This window comes from Tachyglossus aculeatus, chromosome 25, assembly GCF_015852505.1.
Source record: "Tachyglossus aculeatus isolate mTacAcu1 chromosome 25, mTacAcu1.pri, whole genome shotgun sequence".
Classification (NCBI taxonomy): domain Eukaryota; kingdom Metazoa; phylum Chordata; class Mammalia; order Monotremata; family Tachyglossidae; genus Tachyglossus; species Tachyglossus aculeatus.
Window position 1 is genome coordinate 22383099 of NC_052090.1, and position 20564 is coordinate 22403662.

The 20564-nt window shown below is 38.9% G+C and overlaps 1 protein-coding gene across 2 annotated transcripts in view; it reads left to right on the forward strand.

The window, feature by feature from the left end:
- Positions 1–5462: 5462 nt before the first annotated feature.
- Positions 5463–20564, forward strand: part of LOC119945414 (serine/threonine-protein kinase Sgk3) — a 30765-nt gene continuing 15663 nt past the window's right edge. Inside the window, exons 1-6 of one of the 2 annotated variants that reach the window (XM_038766487.1) lie at positions 5463–5677; positions 8775–8858; positions 11928–12000; positions 15675–15750; positions 17608–17695; positions 19510–19559. In XM_038766487.1, coding sequence (XP_038622415.1) covers positions 5498–5677; positions 8775–8858; positions 11928–12000; positions 15675–15750; positions 17608–17695; positions 19510–19559 — 551 coding nt within the window. In that variant the 5' untranslated portion in view covers positions 5463–5497. Of the gene's footprint in view, positions 5678–8774; positions 8859–11927; positions 12001–14570; positions 14714–15674; positions 15751–17607; positions 17696–19509; positions 19560–20564 lie in introns of those variants that run through there. The other variant, XM_038766490.1, reaches the window with a different exon arrangement.

Below are 20564 nucleotides of genomic sequence, written 5' to 3' on the forward strand. Positions count from 1 at the left end.
CCTAATTTGCAAGGAATGTGACAGTTTACATTCTTTTACTGAAAAAGACTTCCTGGGGAAAGAGGATGCTAGGAAGGTCTAAGAAGGATATTTCTTGATGGGAGCACAAGTCCACTGAAAGAAGTAAAGTGATATGGCAGTGATTTACTTCACATAAATACAGATTTATGACTACATTCCCAGAACACTTCAGAAACTTTCTGATATATTCCTTTTCACCTTAACCCGTAGTTCTTCCTTTAACCTCTTCACCTTGCCTTCCATCATGTGTGGAGCAGGAATGACTTCAGTAGTGGCATCTTCACACTGCATGGATTAGAGCAAATTGGGGAATGCTCACCAGAGTATAAATCAGGTTAGTCTTGTGCAGGCCCAGAGTGAGACGGGGCTCTATGAGGCTATGTGGGAATCGAGGAAAATTCAAGAGAGACAGTCCTTGCCTACACAGATCCCAGACTGCAGCGACAACAGCACATGCATTTCTAAAGATATTCAAGTTGTAAATGTGGAAATCTGGGGGGTTTATTTCTCATTTTTATAATAATAATATAATTATGCTATTTGTTAAGCACTTACTATGTGCCAGGCACTGTACTAAGCACGTAGGTGGGTACAAGCAAATCAGGCTGGACACAGTCACTGTCCCACATGGGACTCACAGTCTCAATTCCCATTTTATAGATGAGGTAACTGAGGCACAGAGAAGTGAAGTGGTTTGCCCAAGGTCACACAGCAGACAAATGGTGAAGCTGGGATTAGAACCCATGACCATCTAACTCCCAAGCCCATGCTCTGTCTACTACACCATTCTTCCTCCTACTACACCATGTTGCTTCCTATCATTTTTATTATCATTTTATCATTTTAATATTTAGACAACCCTTCTTTTCTCTCCCCCCGTACAAAAGTAAAGGGACAGTGTGAGGGGAAGGTGGCAATAAGTTGTGATGGATGATGTGTAGGAAATTCTGTACAGTTTAGCTGCTCAGAAAATCGTTTGTGAAGAAGGTGTAATTTAAGCAGAGGCTTGAAGGAAGGAAATAGGTTGGGAGTTGGAGAGAGAGAAAAAAAAAATTCCAAACCTAGGAACAATGAAGGAAATATAGTGAGAATGAATTTTAGGACAGTAAGCACTAATGTCTTCTCATGGACTCACACAAGTTTGTAAGAGATTTTCTCTGAGTGACTGTCCCTCAGGCATACGTTGGGAGAATTCTACTACTATAGAATGGAATAGATGAGAGTAGTGGAGGGTTGTTAAAGTAAGAGATTCATTCAATTGTATTTATTGAGCGCTTACTGTGTGCAGAGCACTGTACTAAGCACTTGGGAAGTACAAGTCGGCAACATATAGAGATGGTCCCTACCCAACAATGGGCTCACAGTCTAGAAGGGGGAGGCAGGCAGACAACAAAACAAACCACGTAGACAGGTGTAACCTGGGTTTTTGAAGTACAAGGGCAGATCTACTGGAATTAAAACCCCAAGCCTGTTGATCACAACCACCTTGAAAGAATAATTTCTAATTCTCTACGTTAAGTAAAAGGCACACGGACACTCTTGCTAGTCCCAGGAACTGTTCACTGAATGTTTGGAGCACCTTAAGTTTTTAAGTCCAAATACACAACAGCATTCCCTAAGTATGGAAGAGCAAAGGTAGACATTAAACTCTTTATAGTTTAAAAAATATTAAGACCATGAGAACGTTAGTCCCATATTCTGATCAGACCTCACACAATAGCCGCTGAATTTTCAAAAAAGGAAACTCAGGTTCTGCCAAGTTTTTTTGATCAAAATGTGCTTTAGAGTATTGCACTTATTACACTATCACCACCACACTGTTCGAATGCTTGTTCCACCTACTGGGAATGCAGATTTGACAGGGAGGTCAGACATCATCAGATATTGAGGAGAATGGTCAGATTGGCAGATTGAGCCACTTTGACCTTTTCCTTCCTAAAGTACACATTCCTGTACACATTACCTGTATATAAGTATATACCTGTATATATGTATATATGTTTGTACATATTTATTACTCTATTTTACTTGTACATATCTATTCTATTTTATTTTGTTAATATGTTTGGTTTTGTTCTCTGTCTCCTCCTTCTAGACTGTGAGCCCACTGTTGGGTAGGGACTGTCTCTATATGTTGCCAACTTGTACTTCCCAAGCGCTTAGTACCGTGCTCTGCACACAGCGCTCAATAAATACGATTGATTGATTGATTCCTACTGCGCTGAACCTCCTTCCTTCCAGTTGGGTGTCATAGTACACATCAGTTGAGCCTACAGTGGCAGGGTTGGCACCAGCTTCTCCACCAGTTGCAGTGGCCATCACTCTTGGCAAGCTGTCTTATGTCCCTAGCAGGTATGTCTTGGGGAGGAAAGGGGCCTGCTCTACATGTAATACTGCTCAATAAATAGCTGGCCAGCTACAGAGATTAGCAAGAAAAACAATCCAGAGGAGAGGTTTACTGGAATATTCATTAGTGGAATAACAAAGCAAACCAATTTCAGTAGTTATCTTTGTTACTTTTTTGGACCGAGTTGTGACTGCAACAGCCAAATAATTTAACAATTGTTACTTTTGAGGAGGGAATTTTAATAGTTGAGGCTACTTAGAGTTAACATTTTCTAATTAAACACTATAGGTGTTCAAGTTTTTCCCTTTCAAATGTATATCAGTGTGACTTGGCACACTTACAAAAGCAACTCCACATTAACTGGGCTCACGGGGGACAGAAATCGCATAGTAAATGACGGTGGATGGTAAACCCAGGCGTCTAAACCTTCTCTGTCAACAAATCTTTCACAGGAACTGCTAACAAAGAGGAGGCAATATTAAATTTGAGTTTTGCTTCCCTTCCTTTGGTGAAAATATTAATAAGCAACAAAGTTGCGTGGGTAATCCAGAAATTACATATCCAACTCTGAATAACCCACAGTTGACTAATGCTCCTAAAACATTTTATAGCTTAAAATCCAAGATTGTTTAAAAATGTTCAAGTAAATGTATTTTTCCTGTAGCTCTACAATGATTTTTTTTTTGCACATCTGCTTACTGTTTCCATAAACAAGAGTACTGTAAGTATGACTCTTCCTCATTTTTCTTCCCCATATAGCTCCTTTCCATTTTGATTCAGACTTTTTCAATTCAGAAATTCACACTGCATATACAGGGTTTTGAGGAGGAGGGTATCCTCTTAAATCTCCCCTCTCTTTCAGGTCACACCCTAGCAGACTGTAAATGTTTTGCCGTACTGTGGTTCTCCTGGCCTCAGGAAACTGGGGGAGCTGTGAATGTGGACAGGCTGGAATGACTAATAGAGTGTAATGTCAGCTTGGTATTATGCTCCAGAGACCACACATGTTCTATAAATCTGTAATGTTGTTGTCCGACCTTCTCTATGGCTGGGAGACCTGGACTAATGCTACATTTGACACCTTGAATGCTTCCATCAGTATTATTACTGATTATTATCAGTATGCCATCCATAATCCTGATGGGCTATATTCAGAATTAATAGCAAAACAGGATCACAGACTAGAATCAAATCAGTTTCCTAGTGTTGAAGGTATGCTCTCTTTAGCCCAGCTTTCCCGGTTGAGACATGTGGGGAAAACGGAAGACAGCAAGATAGTCTAATGGCTGCTCTGTGGGGAAGCAGCATGGCCTAGTGGAAAGAGGACCTGAGTTCTAATCCAGGCTCTGCCACATGTCTGCTGAGGGACCATGGAAAGGTCAATTAACTTTTCCATGCCTCAGTTCCCACATTGGCAAAATGGGGATTCAGTACCCATTCTCCCTCCTACTTAGAATGTAAGCCCCATATGGAACCTGATGGTCTTGTATCTGCTTAGTTTAGTACAGTGCTTGGCACATAGTAAGCGCTTAACAAATACCACTGAATGGTGAGTTGAAATTGGAATCTAAAAAGTGTAGGGAGAACAGAATAAACTTTTTCAGGTACAATAAAGCAGAGCCTCTAACAGAGCTACGTCCTAGCAGAAAATTGGGAGTCAGTTGCCACAGATAGACAGCAGGGCTACTGCAAAAAGAAAGGAGTGGTTGGCTCTCTTTGAACATAAACTTCAAAAGGATCAAAAGACAGAGGCAGGAGTGAAAACAGTGCCAGCTGCTGCAAACATCAAACATGACAGTGGGCACGCATGAGCTTGTGTGTGCGTGCGTGCACGTGTGAGAAAAATATAGCCGGGCCTGTGTGTCTTGCATTAACCTTTTCAGTAACACATGAGCCCATAGATGAATTTCACCATCAGTGATGTGGTCTTCAAGAATGAAGGCTGACTCTCTCGAGCTGTGCATGAGGGCAGTCTGTTTAACTATAGTTCTAGGGAACATATGAGCATAACCAAGAAGCAGCGTGGCTCAGTGGAAAGACCCCGGGCTTTGGAGTCAGAGGTCATGGGTTCGAATTCTGACTCCACCACATGTCTGCTGTGTGATCTTGGGCAAGTCACTTCACTTCTCTGGGCCTCAGTGACCTCATCTGTAAAATGGGGATTAAGACCGTAAGCCCCACGTGGGACAACCTGATCACCCTGTATCCTCCCCAGCGCTTAGAACAGTGCCTTGCGCATAGTAAGCGCTTAACAAATGCCTCATGGGTTCAAATCCCGGCTCCGCCAACTGTCAGCTGTGTGACTTCGGGCAAGTCACTTCACTTCTCTGTGCCTCAGTTCCCTCATCTGTAAAATGGGGATTAAAACTGTGAGCCCCCCGTGGGACAACCTGATCACCTTGTAACCTCCCCAGCGCTTAGAACAGTGCTTTGCACATAGCAAGCGCTTAATAAATGCCATTAAAAGAATAAATAAATAAATAAAAACAAAAACCAAGCCAAGTCTTTTCTAACTGGCAGGCCCTCAGTGGGCTCTGCTGAGACTCCTCCTGAACCCTGGGAAAGACTGGCTGCATATGCTTCAGGACACCCAGGCCCAACCTAAGCCTGTTGACTTGTGTCTCAGGGGAAATGCAGAGGGGCTCGGTTCTTCCTAAGGGGATATGGAACCCTGTTTTTTCAGGGTAAAACTGGGTTTGCTTTGCACTGATTAGCTTTGCATTGTTGAATGCAAACAAATGTCAGGGCCATAATAAAGTACAGATGGACTTTACAGGGTCGATTTTATAAAGTAATTTCCTTGTAAACAATCATAAATTCCGTAATTTTAGACTGTGAGCCCACTGTTGGGTAGAGACTGTCTCTATATGTTGCCAATTTGTACTTCCCAAGCGCTTAGTACAGTGCTCTGCACATAGTAAGCGCTCAATAAATACGATTAATGATGATGATGATGATGATAATAATGTGATCTTGTCTTTGCGAAACTGGCTTCATTAATCAAGTTATCCCTTTAGAAGACCTAATGTCGAAGAATCTCTGGGCAGTTCCTCTCCTAATTTTCTGTCCTTTTTTTTTCTTTTTATTAAGGTTACACGATGGAATGTCATCATTTCCCCCCAAAAACTGATGTTTTGGATCAGTCCCAATGAGTTTTCCTTGAATTTTGAAACTACTTCGGACTCCCTTTTTAGTGTGATTCTGGGGCATTTAACCCAAAGGGTCTGTACAATGGACCGGAAGGAAAGCTGCCCAAGTGTGAGCATCCCCAGCTCTGATGAGCACAGAGAGAAAAAGAAGAGGTTTACTGTAAGTATACATTTTCAGTTGAATAACATCTGGAATCTGGAAAAGTTTGAAAAGATGCTTAATCACTGTGCAGACTGTTCTCTCTAGTTTGAGAGATGTTTGGTGGGACCTCCTAGGCTGAGTTCCGAACCTCATTGGGTTAGTGATTCCTTTCTTTTTTTCTAATCTAGAGAGTACCTTCTTAGACCCCTGTTAAGATTGAGCCCTTAATATAGTTCATGAATTGTTGGGAGCAGGATAGGTTAAAAACAAAAGTGCATTAATATATTATGTCAAATAGTATGGAGCTGGAAAACAAAATTAATCAGTCGTATTTATTGAGTGCTTACTGTGTGCAGAGCACTGTACTAAGCATTTGTTTGACATTTGTTTGCTTAGTACAGCACTTTGGAGCGTACAGTAAAACAGAGATGGTAGACTTGTACCCTGCCCACAAGGAGCCTACTACAGTCTAGAGGGGGAGACAGACCAACATTAAAATAAATTACTGATATGTCCATAAGTGCTGTGAGGTTGAAGATGGGGTGACTATCAAGTGCTTAAAGAGCACAAATCCAAATGCCAGGTCAATGCAGAAGGGAGGAGTAGGGGAAATGAGTGCTTAGTTGGGGAAAGCTTCTTGGAAGAGATATGATTTTTAATAAGGGTTTGAAGGTGTGGAGAATGGTGGTATGTCAGATATCAAGGGGGAGTTCCAGGCCAGAGGCAGGACGTGGGCAAGATATCAACAGCAAGGAAGATGAGATCGAGGGTACAGTGAGTAGGTTGGCATTAGAGTGGAGTGAGCAGACTGGGTTGAAGTAGGAAATCACTGAGGTAACATAGGAAGGGGTGAGGTGATGTAGTGCTTTAAAGTCAATGGTAAGGAGTTTTGTTTCATGTGGAGGTGGGTGGGATTCTTGAGTGGGGAAACATGGACTGAACGATTTTGTAGAAGAATCATCTGGGCAGCAGAGTGAAGTATGGACTGGAGTCGGGAGAGACAGGAGGCGTGGCTCAGTGGAAAGAGCACAGGCTTGGGAGTCAGAGGTTAATGGGTTCTAATCCTTGCTCTGCCGCTTGTCAGCTGTGTGACTTCGGGCAAGTCCTTTAACTTCTCTGTGCCTCAGTTACTTCATCTGTAAAATGGGGATTGACTGTGAGCCCCACGTGGGACGACCTGATCACCTTGTATCCCCCACAGCGCTTAGAACAATGCTTTGCACATAGTAAGCACTTAACAAATACCATCATTAATTAATTAATTAACAATGAGGCTGATGCAGTAGTTAAGGCGGGATAGAATAAGTGCTTGGATCAGTGTGGTAGCAGTTTGGATGGAGAGGAAAGGAGGATTTTAGTGATATTGTGAAGGTAGAACTGACAGGATGTAGTGACAGTTTCAATATGTGGGTTGAATGAGAGAGATGAGTCTAGGATAATGTAAAGTTACAAGGTTGTGAGATGGAGGATGGTGGTGCCGTCTACAGTGTTGGGAAAGTCATAGGGAGGACAGCATTTGGGTAGGGAGATAAGGAATTCTGTTTTGGAAACGTCTAGTTTGAGGTGTTGAGGGGTCATCCAAGAAGAGATGTCCTGAAGGCAGGAGGAATACAGGGAAGCAGGTGGTCTAGTTGATTAAGCACAGGACTCCGAAGGACCTGGGTTTAATCCAGGCTCCACCACTTGCCTGCTGTGTGACTTTGGGAAAGTCACCTCATTTCTCTGTGCTTGTTATCTTATCTGTAAAATGGGGATTAAGACTATGAGCCCCATGTGGGACATGGACTGTGTCCACCCCAAGTATTTTGAATCTACCCCAGTGCTTAGTACTGTCCCTGGCACATAGTAAGTGCTTAACAAATACCATTAAAAATACAAGACTCTCGAAGGGGAGAGAAATCAGAACTGGAGATGTAGACTATTCATTCATTCAATCATATTTATTGAGCGCTTACTGCGTGCAGAGCACTGTACTAAGCGCTTGGGAAGTACAAGTTGGCAACATATAGAAACGGTCCCTACCCAAAAGCGGGCTCACAGTCTAGAAGGGGAAGACAGACAACAAAACATAACAAAATAAAATAATAGAATAAATATGTACAAGTAAAATACATAAATAAATAGAGTAATAAATATGTACAAACATATACATATGTATATATGTTTATGTATGCATACATAAACATATATACATATATAGACATGGGAATCATCCTCATAGAGATGGTAGTTGAAGCCATGGGAGCAAGTGAATTCTCTGAGAGAGTGGGTGTAGATGGAGAATAGAAGGGGATCCAGAACTGAACCTTGAGGGACCCCCACAGTTAGGGGAGGAGAGGCAGAGGAGGAGCCCTCGAAAGAGACTGAGAATGAGCAGTCAGAGAGATAGGAGAAGAACTAGGAGAGGACAGTGTCAATGAAGCCAAGTTTAGATAATATTACCAGGAGAAGAGGGTGGTCCACAGTGTTAAAAGCAGCTGACTATCCCATGAAGATTTATTTGAGCTTCAGCATATATGAAATTAAAACTGTCTTTATGTAGGTTTATTTTTTTCAGTATCTTGATACAGAAAAAATACAATTGTCTGATTTTTAGTTAAAATGGAATTTTAAAATTCAAAATATGTTGGCTTTTATTTCCTCTAACATTAAGATATCTAAACAGCATACAGGCAGCTGCATTGTTTTATTAGAAAGCACAGTCCAAAATAAACTATTTAAATCTTCAGAGTAACAGTGAGTCCTTTGAGTTGCTACATTATTGAATTGCAGTTTAAACCTTGTAAATTGTATAGGCAGGTGTCAAACTTAATAGAGAGATCTATCCCCATTGAGTGAGAAGCCACCATTATAGAGTAACTAAATGTAGGCCCACTGTTGGGTAGGGACTGTCTCTATAATGTTGCCAGCTTGTACTTCCCAAGCGCTTAATACAGTGCTCTGCATACAGTAAGCACTCAATAAATATGATTGATTGATTGATAAAGCCATTGATTTTGAAAAATTAATGCTTTGCAGAGAGAGGGATTGTGGGCCTGTTTGACTTGGGATATCAGATTAAAGCTCAATCCATTTAATTTACCTTCAAATTTTGATTTTTAATTTATTTCCACAGGTATATAAAGTGTTAGTCACAGTTGGGAGAAATGAATGGTTTGTCTTCAGGAGATATGCAGAATTTGATAAACTTTACAACACAGTAAGTAAGCTTCTGTTCAAAGGAACTGTCTTTTTAAAATCACACAAAAGAGCCTGATTTGCAGGACTGTTTGAATGACTACAACCATTTGCCTGTTGAAGAAACATTATAACATCCTTGTCACAACTAAAAAGTGGTTGCTTTCCAGGTACTCTTAATAAACAAAGCCTCAAAAATCAAATAGGATTGGTTCTAAACCAGACAGTGTAGTGTTTGAACAATTTCTGGGCAGTTGAGAATGTATCAAAAGTGGACCCTTTTCCATCTCGTAGACAAATGCCAATAATAATGCCCATTCTAAAAGTATAACCTGTATTTAAGGACCTAGCACTTCTTAAAACCTTACTTACACCCTCAGCCTGAAGTTCCAGAGTGATTAGCAGTCTCAATTCCCCAGTCATAGAAAACCTGACTCAGCTGTAAAGTTAAGCAACCTTCAAGTGGTGTGTGATTCACCTGAGGAAATAAACCCAAGACACCATTATCCATTTCATCTCCTGAAGCTTGCTCCTTCTTGTTTGTATTAGAAATATTAAACCATGAACAATAATTATCCTGTAATTGAGTTGGGAGTATCTTCTGAGATGGGAAGTCTACGGACAAGAACACACCTAGAGAAGCAGCGTGGCTCAGTAGGAAAGAGCACGGACTTTGGAGTCAGAGGTCATGGGTTCAAATCCCAGCTCCGCCAATTGTCAGCTGTGTGACTTTGGGCAAGTCACTTAACTTCTCTGTGCCTCAGTTACCTCATCTGGAAAATGGGGATTAAATCTGTGAGCCCCACGAGGGACAACCTGATCACCTTGTAACCTCCCCAGCGCTTAGAACAGTGCTCTGCACATAGTAAGCGCTTAATAAATGCCATTATTATTATTATTATTATAAAGGGCCAGGCATCCTATTTTGCAGGTGCTCATTGTCCTAGGACCATGTCCTCGCCAGGATGAGCAGCAGCGTGGCCTAGAACCCGGGCTTGGGGGCCAGAGGACCTGGGTTCTAATCCCAGCTCTGCCACTTCTCTGCTGAGAGTCCTTGGGCAAGTCACTTAATTTCTCTGTGCCTGTTTCCTCATCTGTAAAATGGGAATGTAAATACCTCTTCTGATTTACATACCTGTTCACCATCCTACGTAGACTCTGAGTCTCCTGTATCGACCCCAGTGCTTGACACATAGTAAGCACTTAAATAACATTATTATTTTAGGGAAAGCGCATGGGCCTGCAAGTCAGAGGACCTGAGTTCTAATTCTGGCTCTGCCAGTTGCATGCTATGCGACTTTGGGCAAATCACTGAACTTCTCTGTGCCTCAGTTTCCTCATCTGTAAAACGAGAAGCAGTGTGGCTCAGTGGAAAGAGCATGGGCTTGGGAGTCAGAGGTCATAGGTTCGAATCCCAGCTCCACTACTTGTCAGCTGTGTGACCATGGGCAAGCCACTTAACTTCTCTGTGCCTCAGTTGCCTCATCTGTAAAATGGGGATTAAGACTGTGAGCCCGACGTGGAACAACCTGATCGCCTAGTATCTCCCCAGCACTTAGAACAGTGCTTTGCACATAGTAAGCGCTTAACAAATACCATCATCATTATTATTATTATTAAAATGGGATTCAATCTTCCTCCCTCCCATTTAGATTGTGAGCCCCATGTGGGATAGGGACTGGGTCCAACCTGATAAACTTGTATCTACTTCAGCACTTAGAATGGTGCTGTACACGTAGTAAGCACTTAACAAATATCATTAAAAAAAGCTGTGCCCTAGAGTACGAGAGCATTTCCTCCTCCAAATTGGGCAACATCAGAGAGCCAGACTTCTGTGGCAAGTACCTTCTAAGGCAGGACTTCTCAGGCTTTATTTCAGGCAAGGTTAAGCCAAGATGGCAGTTGGGCTGGAAGGGCCTGACTTTTCTGGTAAGCATTTCCATATGTAGTGCTTCTCCAAAGTTGGGGAGTTGAATCTATAACAAGCAAGTGAATAAGGTCATAATCAACATCATCTCTAGGTTGGAAAAATTGGTCCTTTCCATCCAGTATTCTACCACCAACAGTGGAGTAACAAGGTAGTGTTTGCCCTCTAACGCTCGTTCATTTATTTAGTCATATTTAAGCACTTATTGTGTGCTGAGCACTGTACTAAGTGCTTGGGTGAGTAAAATAGGACAATAAACAAGACACATTACCTGTCCATAACGAGCATCCTCAAGGCTGTGGATGACCGATCTAATATCACTACCCTTTTCCCCCTACATTCATAACGTAACCTCTGGTAGTCCATTCTGAATCTATCCTCCGCGAATTTATCCAAATCCTTTTTTGAACCCATTGATATCTTTGTCCTGCACAGCTTCCAAATGCTTATTTATCCTGGTGAAATGTTTCTTTTTGTTGGTTTTGAAACTAGTGAGTAGGGTCTAAGGATATAAAATGCTATAACTAAGAATGCAACATTAAGAACAGCCTTTCTTGCTAAGACTTGCTACGAGTTTCAGAGAAAGTTTCTTCCCTGTATATGCATTGCTTACTCAATTAGGTGTTAACTTTTGAAGTATCTTCATTTTCATGTCAATCATCAATCAATCAATTGTATTTATTGAGCACTTACTGTGTGCTAAGCACTGTACTAAGTGCTTGGGAGAGTACTATATAACAAGCAGCACAAAGGTAAATTTGAAAACAAGAAAGCATATCCGGGGGAATCTCATTTTCAGTTGTAAAAATACCTGAGATGGCGGTTCAAATAAAAGCTTTTTCTTTGACTTGACTGAAGTTGATCATTTTTTAAAATCATTTATTCTTTGGCAATCAGTGCAATGATAGTACCATTTATGAAAGCACACTGTTTTTTTCCCAAAAAAGGGTAAATAGGAAATAGGGTAAAAAAAGCAGCATTATGTTACTGTAACTGCTAATGATGCATGTTCCCTATGGTCACTCATTTATGACTTCTATAAAAAGGGGACTTGAAATTTTGAAAAGTAGAATAAGAATTCAGAAGGCTGTATTTGATTGGGAACAAATTTTTGCTGCCTCATATAAGCTAATGCTAGGGCATATTTTATTTTTTAAATTTTAGCTAAAGAAACAGTTTCCAACTATGGCCCTCAAGATTCCTGCCAAAAGAATATTTGGAGACAATTTTGATCCAGGTAAGCAATTACTTCGTGACACTGCTTTCCAAAAGTCTAGTCCAGTTGTTGAGACAAAGTAACATTACAATCAAGACACAGCATGCTAAAATGTTCTCAAAGTTAACGTACTTATAGGGAAGAAAATGGTCATCTTGGGTATCAAAGGATTCCAGAATCTAATTCTACTCTAGGGGTTTTCAGTCATTTATGTGACTTCCCAAAAGTGGCATACATGGTTATTCATACACACAGGCCTGGAAGGCACCTTGAGTGATCATGTCATCCTTAGCACAAGACAGACTTCATCTAAGCTGTGTCAGAGATGGTGGTTCTGTAGCACCTCTTGGTGTGGCCATTAACCATTTGTCCACTCTATATTAGCTTAATAGCATTCTCTGCTAAGAAATTTTTCATAATTTCTAACCTAAATTCATTTTGCTTCAGCTAAAGGACATTTCCCATCCGTTGGACCGCAATAGAGAAAATAATGGTCCTTAGGATGTGCAAAATTATGCTACAGAAGGTGGAAATCATTTAAAGTCTCACCTTAATGTAAGACTTGAACCTCAATACATGATTGGAACTTATAAAATAGAGCTTTTCCATGAGAAGGATTGTCTGTATCTGCTTAGTTTATTTCAAAAAGTGTAATTCAGATCCAGTTATAGCCTCTCTGGGTGGAGTTTCAGTGGAGCAGATTGAAAACTAGAGGTATGTGTGATCTAGTAGAAAGAGCTTGGGTCTGCAAATCAGGAGTTCTGGTCCCGGGCTGCCTCAGACATACCGGGTGGCCCTGAATAAGTTTCTTTGGTTTCCTGTGCCTCAGTTTCATCATTTGTAAAATAATACCTGCCTCTCCTTTCCTTACAAGGCTATAGTGAGGATAAAATGAGGTAATTAATGTTTTGGAAAATTTATGATTTTATCTATAAAACCCCTATAAAAATTCAAGGAATTACAATAGATGGAATCACTTGAATAAGCAGGCATAGATTTCTGTCTGTGGGATTTGTAGATTTATAACAAACAGGTGTTACCAAGGTAAACTTTTGACCACGTTTTTGTTGTAGTGCCAGAACAAGTGTAGGCCTATGGAGACAGTAGTTGGGAGCCAGATTTTTAGGCAATATTGAACCCTTATCTAGGCTTATAATAGGGGGATGGCTTAGCCATTATTTTGTTTCGTTTTAAAGTCATGGTAAGGTATTTCATTCATAGGGAAGGGATTGAAATAATGCCTTTTGTTGTTCCGTATGGGAGCCAGAAAACTAGATCCTAGTATAGGGATAAAGGAAGAGTCTTTGCTTTGATGAAAAGTGATATCCTTGCTTAGTTTTTATGCATTTATATCCCACCTCAACACTTATGTATAGATATACATTAGAGAAGTAGCATGGCCTAGTAAATAGAGCATGGGCCTTGGAGTCAGAAAGACCTGGGTTCTAATCCCGGCTCTGCCACTTGCCTGCTGTGTGACCTTGGGTAAGTAACTTAACTTTTCTGGGCCTCAGTTACCTCAGCTGTAAACTAGGGATTAAGACTGTGAGCCCCATGTTGGGACAAAGACTGTGTCCCTCTCTATTTGCTTGTATTCTCCCCAGCGCCAATTATAGTGTGCGGCACATAAGTGCTTAAAAAAAGGCCACGATTATTATTATTATTCAGTACATATATTCTGCTAGCTCATTCATGACACTCATGCTTTATGTTATCTCCTTATTCTTCCTCTTGCTTATTCTTCCTCCTGTAAATAATTTATGCCCACCTGTCTTTCTGGCTTGATTGTAAGCTGTTTGAGGGCAGAGGACCTTGTCTTTTCCTTCTGGTGTTCTCTCTCAAGTGCTTAGTACAGTGCTGCCCAAGCGGTATTTAGCTTGCTTAATTAAGAATCTTATAACACTGCCTGTAATGATGATTCTTATTCTGTTTTATTTTTGATCAAATAGAATTCTGTCATTACAGTCCCCTAGATTGTAAGCTTCCTGTGGGCAGGGAATGTGTCTGTTGTTGTGTTGTACTCTTCCAGGCACTTAAGGTACAGTGCCCTGCACACAGTAAGTGCTCAATAAATACGATTGATTGATTGATGAGCTACTTATTTCGGTACAGTAGTGCAGCTGTTGCCTCAAACTTAGATGTCCATTCATTAAGGTTGATCACAGGAAGATTGATCACAGAAAGTTACAACTTGATTCAATATATCGTGCAGATTATTAAACACAGACAGAAGCTAAGAGCAGGGTCATTACTCTGTGTAGAAGCAGTAATCCTCTACTGATGGGAAGGGAGCAGGTAAACATTTTTGTCCCTCTTATTGCTTTGAGAGGTTAAGCAAGTTTTTTCAGTTACCTTTTAAGCCAATTCTGGAAATTATAGCATGTCACCATAGCAGAGTTGGATACTTTTCATTCACGGCGGGTATACATTTCAGTTTTGTCTGTTTTCACAGTGCTTTTTTTTGGGATAAGTGCATGCTTTGTATTTAAAAATAAAGGCCAACACTGTCCCTCAAAACCATGTAAGGACACTAACTACTACTGGGCTTCTGTTTCACTACTGACCCTTTTTCCCTTCTCTCCCTAACATAGGGCTTTCAAAACTCGTTGAAATAAAGTCAGTAATGAAATGGAAAGCCTAGTAGCATTTAGTGCAGCATGGGCCGCATGTTTATTGAAGAAAAGAAAATTCCTCTCTTTTCAGAACTGGCCTCCAAAATCCAAATACACCTTCTGTAAGTATCCACAAAGCACAATCTCACTTTGCCTACTCACAACCATCTGGATTTTTTTCAAGATATTCCAGATTTAAATATATACATTTCCCTTTAATTTTAATTTTTTTCCCAGTAGTTAGATATTGCTTCAGTCATGTGTGGACTCTGAGGCAGACCAAATCCAATTATGAAAAGAAACATGAATACTTCTAGGAGGAGTTAGTAGTAGAAACATACGCTTTGATGGATGTCTCAGACTTTTCTTTTAAGGCTTGCTATAAACCATACTTCCAAGGTTTCCCAAGACATTCATTGCTGTAAAATGACAAAGAATAATGAGTAGCTCCAATTTAGGTGATTGGTTTTAAGCACCATCCTTTTTTCCTCTAACAAAATTGTTTTAAATATAAGCAGCTAAAATCTATTCCACATTTGCTGACTTTATTTAAGGAAGTCAGAAAGCCTCCATCCATAAATCATATTTTATTTTAAATAATTAAAATTTAGTGAAGTCCAAGATCCCAGCAACTAACAGAAGAAAAGGTTTTCTCTTGGCCAGTTCTTGCTACTGTAACAAACAGTGGTTTAGAAGTTAGGAAAGAAATACGTAAAATTCATTTTCGGTATTAATCTTTATAGTAAATATATTAGAGCCTGAGGGTTGTCTTGCCCTTGTGTTTGCTTAAGAGTTGAAATTCTTGGGACATGCACCTATCAGTGTGATGGCTTTTTTAAATTTTATTTTGAGATTTAAAAGTAAACACTCAGATTTAGAAATTAAAACTCCAGTTGATTGTGAAGAATCTTAGCATCTGGATTCTTTCATCATAACGTCTTAAGTAGAATTTTTTTTCTTTCCTTTCTTCCGCCCTGCCTATTCGTGGACTGGTTTCATAATAATGGAATAACTCCAAATCAAATATTTACCTAGTCTGACATGAATTATCCTACTAGCATATGTGTGTCTTTTTTTTAACAGATTTTATTAAACAGAGAAGAGCAGGACTGAATGAATTCATTCAGAATTTAGTTAGACATCCTGAGCTATGCAACCAGTAAGTAATTGCTATTTAATATCCTGAAAGAAGCTTAATTTGTGGTGGCATAGAGTACATTTTACAAATCAGAGAACCACATTTTTGCTGATTCCTTTTTTTTTTTTTAAGGATAATTTACTGGGTAGATAAAGTAAATATTCCCAAGGGTACATTTTCTCTTTTTAGAAAGGGAAATGTGGAATCTGTGCTCTTCATAGATTGCTGACTTTTTTTCTGGATTGAATATGCGTGGCATTCCTAAGGTGAAAAAAGAATTGTATACAGGTGACTTTTGGTCTAGGAAGGAAGGCAGCCAAATTCTGCCCTCAGCTCCCTGCCCTGGAAAAGAGAGCATTTTCCAAGGTTCCCTCTGTGGTTGGAAAGGCTACACATCAGGGCAAATCAGAATTTTTTCCCCCTCTGTGTATATTCATTTTCAGTTATTTTTTCTGATTCTATTTCACCCTGGCATGTTTACTCCCTATTTGAGCTCTGTTCTTCCTTCTCTTTCCCCTTTTGATAATTTTGAATTCCTGGCTCCCCCATTAGAACGTAAACTCCTTGAGAACCCAAAGCCACGTGTTTAAAGCTTCTGTTGTATATTCCTAAGGGCTTATTGAAGTGCTTTACACGTTTTCAGCAAATAGAGCTGATTTATTAATATGGCTACTTGTTTTTGGTGTTATAAATTACAAGTCTACATATTTCTTGCAAGATACTTGATTTTGAGATTTTTCTCATGTATTTTTGACTCCTTCTTTCCGACCACTCACCTCCCACTCCCCTTAGGATAAATTATAATCCAAAAGAAAAATCTGGGTTTTATCTACTCTTTACACAGTTTAGCTGCAGTGAATCATTTCTAAATTAGGCTGAAACTATTTGCTGGGAAGATAAACACGTACATGTTTGTCATCAAAATATTTTCCATTTATAATGTATAAAGCATTCAAAAGTTAATGTTTTTAAAATAATTCAGATAACTTTAACCAATAAATAGGTTATCATCGTTTTCAAGGAGCAGTATTTAACTGGACTGATATATAGTCTTTTGAATCTTGAATGAACTACCAGTTTCCAGTAGCAAATAATATGCATTTCATTTTGGCCCAGTATAATCTTTAGTAAATCTGTCTCTCTTCACTTTTCTCATTCTCAGTCTTGATTTTTTTTAATCCCTTTCTTATTCACTTGTGTTGGGACCTAGTTTGAGGGAGATATTGCTATAATTCAAATGCACATTGCACATTTAAATTATATTTTAATGACATACGTATGGACATCTTTGTATTAGAATAGAAACTTAAAATGTTGTATGCAGTACAAATTCCCTAATACTCTTTCGATAAAACCTATAAAGTACCATGCAATCCTATACAGTTATTGTTGCCAGCATTTTTACTTAAATTTCTAAGGCCATTGAATTATTTGAAATAGCCACTGTTTTTTTTTTAACTTGGTTGCTTAGATGCTGTAGCTATTCTTTTCCTTTAGTAAAAAAGCCCACAATTATGTCTCATGTGCACTGTGTGATAATAAACTTAATTTTAGTTGAAATATGGCTTTCTCTTGGCTCAGTGAATATAGCTTTCTGCATAAAAAGATCTGTTACTGCCAAGAGTGTCCATTTGAAGGATATACTTATTCATATTTGCTGGAGGAAGAGGAGAATGTGAACATATTATCTTTGGAAGGAGTCTTATTTTCAAGGCCAGCTTTTATATTTAGTGTTTTTTATTGCAAATGTCAACATTACAATTCTAAACTGACATTTGTGGTGACGTGAAAAATCCTGTTGCTGAGGGACTGCATTGAGAATGTCAGTAACTTTTCCAGGGTGTTAAAGCCTTCTAATGCAGTTGATTTTGTTCCTAGCCCTGATGTCAGAGCTTTCCTTCAAATGGATAGTCCGAAACATCAGTCAGATCCATCTGAGGATGAGGATGAAAGAAGTACTCAGAAGGTAATAAAATGAACCAGTGTTTGTTAAGGAGAAAAATATAATTCCTGGGCATTCCTGTCTGAAAATGAATTCCTCGATACCCAGTGACAGATTGACCAACTTCCCATCTCACCTATAAGTGAAATGTTCTGGTGAACAGTTTTGTAGCACTGCAAGCTACATGTTCTGCTGGTTTTCATTGAGCAACATGCTTATCACTGTGGATTATTTTGTCATTTTTCCCTAGTAAAGTGTTCTCCTAGAGTGGATAAATTGTTTAATTTGAGTTAGAGAGCCCTAGAAGAATTATTATGTGCACCTCTCCTAAAAACTCATAGATTTCCTGAAGCTGCTTGTCAGGCTGCTTCCATACTGAGGTAAAGGAAGATGTTATAAAACCATAAGAGATCCCTGTTCCTGGATCGGACTAGTGATCCATTGAACCCAGGATTCTGTCTTTCGGCACCAGCCACAACATTGCCTTCTTTGAAGTACATCCTTATGGTTAGAGATGTGCTATTTAATATCCCAATTTTTACATTCTTTAATTTTCCTCTGGTAACCCACTATGGATTTTTAAATGAATTTACCCAAATTCTTCTTGAAACTAAGGATATTTTCATCTTGCCCATATTCATGTGACTAAATTGAAATAGGCATTCTTTGTCCAAGATGATTACTTTTTCTAAAAATAGAATGTTTCTTATAACCGTAACATTTTTCTTTCCAATAACATTGCACTTTCACCATCCAAAGGAGAGAACACATAAAAAGGTCAAAAATTGAAACAACTATTCTTTCCTTTCAATTGTTTTGATTTTGAGCAAAGTCTCTGTACTCAGAGGAATATCAGGGGAAAATGCCTTTCAGGAATTTGAATGATACATTTAAGAAAATACCATGTAATTCATTATAACATTAAGGATAGGGATTTTAAGTTATTAAGGGGTCTGCCATTTTTCTTCATATGAAGAGTAGCCTTAATTACTGAGAGCATAAGGGATACATATGTGTTGCTGAAATAATTCCTTTGCCCTGACCATACTGTTATTTGTAGTACAGTTTTAGAGCTGGAAGAGAAGATTTCCTTAACATTGTTCTGTCTGCAGTTCTCGACTTGTGAAAACATACTTTTGGAGAATTTTGTGGGCTTACACTTAGTATGTTTTACTTATTCCCAAAGCACAACAGTATTTTTTCCATTTCTACAGTTAATAACCTGTACACCTCTCAGCAAAGGCAAAAAGGGTGTTTGGGGCCTTATAATTAGTGCTTTTTTTTAACCTAGAATGTCATTTATTGAGACAGTTTCTTGCATCTTTAAAATTATACTATCGGACTACTACCTATGTAAGGTTCATTTTCTGTTTCCAAACACTAATGCAGCTCAAATGTTACCTGATAGTGTACCCTCAAGTTACTACAGCCCAATAACTTAGGCTAGAACCCTTCCTGGCTTTAATAAGTAAACAACAAAACTCTTTCAAACTCAACAAGTTAATGTATTGATGGTGCTGAAATTTCACCTTTAGAAGAGCAAGTCTTAATAACATTGTGGAGATGATTCTGCCTGACAATTCCAGCATTTTGGTGGCATCAAAATTTAGGAACAAAAAGGCAGTTCCACACAGCCTTTATTAAATACAGCCCAATTCCAAGCCCATTATTTTATTAGTGCATGATTCAAGGAATATGTAAGTCCTAAGAATCACTCAGTCAGAACAGGAGAAGGAACCTCAGAAAGGAGTAATTATCTTCAAGCTGTAATTGTAGGAACTGTCTGTGTAACCTCTGTCCATTGAACATTTCTATTTGTTTTTGTTTTCCCTGAACAGTTACACTCTACCTCACAGAACATCAACCTGGGACTATCTGGAAATCCTCAGTAGGTTTAATTTATTATAAGCCAAAAGTATATACCCTTTAACTGTTAAACTATATGGAAAGCATTGTGGTTTATTACCAATTTAGGAAGACGTTTGGGATTGTAACAAGAGTTCATTCTTCTACATGAAATTCATCAAGTCCAAACTCTTTTACTTTGTAACCAAGATAATGTCTTAGGTGGGGACATTTTAGCCAAGTTTACAATGATGTAAACTAGGTAATTAAATGACATCTGTATCTGCATATTTACAATTCTTTAAACAATGAAATGTATTATGTTTTGGGAGAAAGAATACTATTGCTTCATAACCAATATATTGGAAAAAAGCAAGGAAAAATGTTCACCATCTTTAAAGCTTTTTTTGAAAAGTAGTCTCAAACACTTTGCTGTTTGGAAAAATCAAGATTTTGATCAAATGATATGAAATGCTTATATTCGGCAGTAATATGAACTAGTAACGTGTCTCATTTTTGTATTGCAACTTCTCAACTTAATCATAATTTTCCTCCTATTTCTTTCACTATCCAGAGGGTCTTAATGTCTATAGTATGTCTTTTCTGGATGAGAATCAATTTATTTTCTATGTAATACCATTTCAAATACCATTATATAGAGATAATTTTTGAATTGTGAGAGCAGGTGGATTGTTAATCCATATTTCATGCTTGACTAAGAAGGGAAAAATTTAGAAAAGCTTGCGACTTATTTCAGAGTTTGACAGTATTGGTTTTGTTCAGCAGTCAAACAGAAATACCACTCATCAGATGCTCTCTGCTTTTTCTTGTGGGTGCTGTCTTTGATTTTTGTTCTGTTTTAGTTTGGTATCTGCTCTCACTTACACTGCTTCTCTAGTGTAGGTATGAAAAGATGGATGATTTTTTTTCCTCCAGAATGTTTTATTTTTTCAATGTGCTTTCACATTTTTTATTACATTTTGTTCTCACGGCATCCCTGTGAGGTATGGCTAGAGAGGTGTTATTTTCCCTAGGCTGCAGATGAGGA